Source organism: Morchella sextelata, assembly GCF_020137385.1.
Source record: "Morchella sextelata strain SCLS chromosome Unknown scls_1, whole genome shotgun sequence".
NCBI lineage: Eukaryota > Fungi > Ascomycota > Pezizomycetes > Pezizales > Morchellaceae > Morchella > Morchella sextelata.
In genome coordinates, this window is record NW_025408616.1 from 1,785,931 (window position 1) to 1,792,086 (window position 6,156).

The 6,156-nt window shown below is 42.0% G+C and overlaps 1 protein-coding gene across 1 annotated transcript; it reads left to right on the forward strand.

The window, feature by feature from the left end:
- Positions 1-1,654: 1,654 nt before the first annotated feature.
- Positions 1,655-5,909, forward strand: H6S33_000446 (uncharacterized protein; the record flags this gene model as incomplete). Its single annotated transcript, XM_044831824.1, has 6 exons — positions 1,655-3,450; positions 3,530-4,077; positions 4,135-4,250; positions 4,306-4,798; positions 4,883-5,181; positions 5,235-5,909. 6 exons carry the CDS (start codon positions 1,655-1,657, stop codon positions 5,907-5,909), a joined length of 3,927 nt encoding a protein of 1,308 aa, XP_044700005.1.
- Positions 5,910-6,156: the final 247 nt, after the last annotated feature.

Consider the following 6,156-nt stretch of genomic DNA (forward strand, 5'->3'; position numbering starts at 1 on the left):
AATGAATATGATTTATTTATAGAAGAGACATATTAGGAGATCTTGATATATATAGATTGCGATGATAGATCTAGATCAAGATCTAGAGAGGAAGTACAGAATTCAGCAAACTGATTGTTGTACGCTTAACTAAGAAGAATTAAAAACGCTTAGTCTTATATAAAGTGATTTCATAATCTGTGCCGGATCGATCAATATACAATTGCAAGTTACACCGAAGGATGACCATGCCTGATCGATCATGAAACGGCATACTTCTAGCAGATTCATGTAATTGAATGTGAAAAGATTACTTGTGTGCGATGCATGTGTGTGTTCGGCGCGTGGGTCTCGTGCTTACTGCGGATGCTCATATCTGAGATTGTTTGTATTTATCTTCGCACGTAGTATAAATATATGGGCTATTTTTACCAAGCGAGAAGTGCCATGAAAGTTCGCACTTGGGGACCAGTACTACTATTAATTCCACTGTATTTTAAGTTGCTGTTACGTAGTTAAACTGTATTTAGTTGTCTATATGCCTATTGATAACCCCTTCTTTAATGCCGAATCATGTTTCATGACGGAAGTAATAGCCAATGAGAAGCGCAACCGGGGATAAGGAAGCTTTAGATACTGTTTCTATTTAATCCCATTATATGAAGAACGGGTACGAAGCGAGTTGTTTGGATAACAGTAGTGATTGTTCTTCTCTTGATTAAAATGCAGACCCATCATGAGAGTGCCGTAATTAGATATAATATTGAAATAAGGATGTTTATGTTTGTTGTTCGGGTAATATAATATCAAGAAGAATATTGATCATTCTACTTTGGAGCTTTAAATAACTAAATAATGAATACATACAAGCACATGTAGTAGGGATATAGAATAAGGAGTCTGGGTACATTCCCTGCTAGATCTCAATCTCGTACTATACATGTAGTACATGTATGTTCATACATGACGTACTTACAATTTATGATTTTACAACTGAAATTTGATACATGTAGCCGACTTTTTGAATAGCTTAGCCAGTAGCTTTTCTAGCAGCCCGTCCAGTAGCCATCAAGTAGCCCGTCCATTAGCGTATCTAGAAATCCATATCCCGTACTTTTACCCGAGAATTCGAATCACTAGTGTAATCCAATTCCTTTTCTCTCGTCTGATGTAATGTATTCTACTATGTCCTCTCAACACTTACTACCCCACCATCACTCTCTCACCTCCTACATCACACATCCCACCGCCCACTTACCTCCCCACATCTCCACATCCCCACATCCCCACATCCCCACATCCCCACATCCCCACATCTCCACATCTCCACATCTTCGTCTTTTACCCATCATCCACCATTCATCAGAGAGCATCCATAATTGTTCATCAAATATACGATAATCATCGAGGTTACCATCCAGAAAACCTGTTAGTTCATTTTAAATTTAATAATTCCTTCATATACTGCCCTTTCAACTCAATTTCCCAAAATTTACTACCCAAAATAAAATTCATCAAGTTATCATTTTATTCCATTGAGCCTTGTAATTGGTTCTTATCATCCAAATTACAGCACTGTTCTAACTGGAAAATTCTCATCTCTCTACAAACGTCCCTCTGATTATTTATCTAACTCTTCTTTCAATTTGAATCGTATAGATAATTGTCATTTAAAATGGCATCAGATCAGCCCCAAATGGGGAGTCCAATCATTGACCCTACATCTGCACCGTCAACCCCTACCACCTACGACCATAGAGATTCTTTGGTAGGGACTAAATCACACAATTCGCGGAGTGAGTCTGTGCTTCTGCCAGATAGTCCACTCTCAGCAACAGACTCCCTCGGAGGAGAAGTATGGCTACCACGACTGAGTGGGGGACGCAAACGTCTCCACTACGGTGGTAGAACCCTGGCATCAGCACAGACGGCAGGGAACCATATGAGCGTTGAGACTCCAAGACGTGACGCTGGTAACCCGAATAATCGACTGGACGAAAATAAACCGGTACCGTCAGTGCCTCCAGCACTTCCAGTATCCCCACCTAGATCTATGGCAGGTCCAAAGGCTTTGAAAAGCCTAAATCGACATCTGAGTAACCATGAGAACGTCAACTACACATGGCCTAGAAAAAGTGGCCGCATTAAGGATCCGGAGGAAAGCATCAAGGAGGAAAATGATGACTGCGAAGAAAGTTCCCTAACTGGGTGCGAATACGAATCTGATGATCTCGCAGAAGACATCAGCCATGGTCTTGCGTACGGCCATAGAAAACAACCAACCTCAACCTCCGGCCCTTCGAGTGACGAATATGTTCCGGTTACTGTTAACGAATCTCTAGGGGAAAGGCCTCAAGATCAAACAAACAACTATCCTCATAGCTCATCGATCCATGAACCAGTCTCTAACATCGCTGTTCCAGAGAACTTAGCAGTGACAGAGAAAGGTTCTCGATTTAAGATTCTTGGTAAGAATGGGTTTTTTACGAGCTGGAAAAAAGCGACGAAGACCGTCAACTTGGAAGAGAGGAGCCTTGAAGAAATAATACCAAGAGATAGACATTATGAAGGGTGCATTTTATGTCCACCCCAGCCGTCTCCACGATCATCTGTTACTACCACAGTTGGAGCTCAAGAGCTCTACGCACCCAGTGGACAGAACCCTGGGCCACCACCACTGACACCGCCCCCCTCCCCGCCAGGCCACAAAGATATCAAAGGGAAATCTTCTGCTCCTCAAGAATCCTTAGCTCCGACGAGCTATAATGTCATGAAAGATCTCTTGGGAAAACATGATAAAGTTGGACAGCCAGGCCCAAGTAACTATTACCAGGGCACATCGAATAGGCGGTTTCCATTCAATAATTACCCCACATATTTGGATAGATCTTCCAATAGCTCGAACGACAGTGGTAACTTAGGCGGGCCATCGAACCGATTTGATCAAGCAGAGGGGAGTGTCAATACAGGCTCACAGTCTCTCAATATTCGAATGGAATTGTCGCCTGGTGATAATGAACACGCAGTGGAAAATGATACTGATGACAAATATGATGGAGATCCATACCAAGAGAGCCAAGAAGATGCTCATAACCGGGCTAAGGGAATTATTAAACGTCATCCTTTGAGTGGCCGCCCTTCATTTTTAGGAAAAAGGAGCTCAAGAGGTCTGATCCGTCTCCCCGACGATTTGGGCGAGGGCTCTCACCCCGGCACACGACGAGATCACCAATATCTTGGTGCAGATGGTATTTACGAGATGGTTGACATTGAGCCTATGTCAGCCTCTGCGATAGCGCCAAACTTCCATACAGAGCCTCTGAGGCCTATTCAACACGTAAGAACAAAGGGGGTCATCCAAACTCTTTTCATGAGATTCAAGCGCGAGGCAGTGCAATATTTGATCGGGAACTGGAAGCTCGTAAGCGCGGTGACCGTTGTGGTTTCCGTATTGTTGTCAATGATCCTGTTGTAAGTTTTATATATGTTGCCTACTGATATTTTCAACCTTTCTTTTTTAGGAATATGTACATCAGCTAATAAGCTCTAGACTCCTTGTTATAATCCCTAATATTATGAGGGAAAGGGCCGATAGAGCCATCTTTGAAGTCACAGCACTTCATATCAGCGATATTTCGTATAATTATACTACGGTCACACTTGACTTCAAGGTAATTTCAAACGCGGGAATACGAGTAAATATCAATCCCGCATCGTTCAGTTTAGAGTCCGATAACGACTACAATTACGAATTTTACCATTCAAAGAAAGAAGATAGTAAAAATAAATCCGAATTATACAGGGGCCATAAATACACGCCCATAGGAGATCTTTATTTACACAAAGACCTCAGTTTCTCTAAAGGCAATGGGAATATGATCCTTACATCAGAAGCAGGTGATGATGATCATGAAAGCAACGATAATCACGATATCACAAAGCCTGGCTTCTGGAGACCTGAGGACATGGTTGAAATATTGGTCTGGGGGGCTTATAATAATGAGACAGGAATGCGCTCAGTCATTCAAGGCGATGTTCGCGTACAGGCCCGAGGATTTGCAACTTGGGTAGATATACAGAAAAAAATTGATATTTACTGTAAGTATTTAGCCCTTCATGAACAACTCCACTATTCTTGCTAATTAGTCGTTTTAGCCATGGGTGGGTTTCAAGACCTTAAGATCGACTCATACAAATTTCTTCAGCCTCAGAAGGGGTTTATTGGTGCTAATATTTCTTGGTTTAACCCGTCTGTCGTGACAATGGATATGGTAAGTTAAAGTCCCCTAATCCTTTGACTTTAGCATCGATTCATCTCAATAATAGGGAACTGTGAATTTCGACCTTTTTCTCGGCGACCTCCCAATTGGCGATGCCAAAATTTCTTCAATGAAAATATTTCCTGGATATAATCATGCGCATCTTTCATCTTCGCTCTTTGATAGAGATATCTTTCGAAGCAATAAAACCCTCCTTGGAGAATTGATTTCTTCAATTACTTTGGAGGAGGTTGGACCAACCAGGGAGAAACTTTTACATCTAAACGGAAAAAATACAACTGTTGATGGCACTGGTATCGGATGGTTACAACCGATTATCCAGCTCTTCGACAAAGATCTACCAGTGGCTATGAATGAGCAGATTTTCAGTACCTTCAACACCAGTATACTCCTAACAATGACTCCGGATGGAAAGACAAAATTAAAACGGGGTAGCATCGAGTGCAAGTTAAAATTACCTTTCGAGTCTGAAGATTTCCTCATTACTGTTCGGGGTGTAGGCTACTTTCTGGATATCTCATTGCCCCCCAATGACGCAGGTTTTCTGCGTATTGAGAGTACAATGAATTCCCACGATCAGACTGTTTTATCCGGGATTCATACTTTTAACAGTAGTCTTGTAGGCTCAAATAGTAGCATCATCGAAGAAAATGTTCTTAAAACCGTTTTTATGCCTGATTTTATCAAAGCAGAAACGTTGTCCCTCAAGGTTAGCGGCAGCATGGCTGCTGACCTGGAAACCCCATATGGAGAAGGGAGGATTTCTGGGATCAAGGTTGAAAATCATATCTGGCAAATGAAGGGCCTTCATGGTCTCGATGGTGGCGGTAAAAGTAAGGTGATAATCTCGAACGAGACAGTGATAGGAAATATTTGGACCATCACATTGCAAATACAGAACCCGTCTGATATGTTTGTGGACGTGAGTTTCACACTCTTCATGATTCCTATGCAAAATGCTAATTGAGATTTTAGTTTGGGGATACTGTGTTCGACGTTGTCCAAAAAAAGAATTCAACCGGATGTATTGGAACCATCAGTGTCGAGAAATTGACCTTGGATTATGGATCCAATAATGTCACGGGAAACTTTGACCTTACCGCCCCCCATTGCAATGCCTCAGAACTGGCAGAATTTCTTTCCAACTTCATGACTGGTGGTCAAAATGACCTGAATCTACGTACGACATCCAGCCACGAAGTCATGGGATTTACTGGACTTGAAGTTGGAGCCGAATGGGTTTCTCCAAGCTACCGTCTATTTGATTCTATCGATCTGATTATCGGTGAACACAACGTGATGGCTAAAATTAGTCTCAAAAACCCATTTGACGTAGTTCTCACCTTGGATTCTGTTGATATGGAGTTAGTGCTTGCAGACGGGGTTATTGCTGCCATCACTAGCCAGGAGCATTCTAAAGAAACGGTTATGGGAGGACAGTCCGCCACTTTATCTGGGATTCCATTGATCCCTGTAACTTCTATCCAGGGACTGGTCGAAACGTTTCAGAAGGAACTGTTAAGTGAAACATCAGAATTGATGGCGATCACCGCCAGTGGGAAAATACGTTTGCTGTTGGCAGATTATGAGGTACCGCTGATGAATTACAAACAAGAGAATGTTGAAGTAAAACTGAGATGGGAGGGTTGAGAAAATTATCAGTGAGAGAAAGTGCTGCCGAACTTGGGCATATTAAAAAGTATGACTCCCTTTTTGATAATTTCCAAAACTACATCTTTTTTTTTCGATTTCAACATCAGTTGGGAGTTGGTCAACATATATTTCTGTCCTTTTTATACTCCTGTTTTGAGTCACTTGCTTCGAGCTGGTATATCAGGATTCTTTAGTCCTTCAAGACGGAAGCATGGGATATTTCTGCACGCTTGCGCCAGCAGCA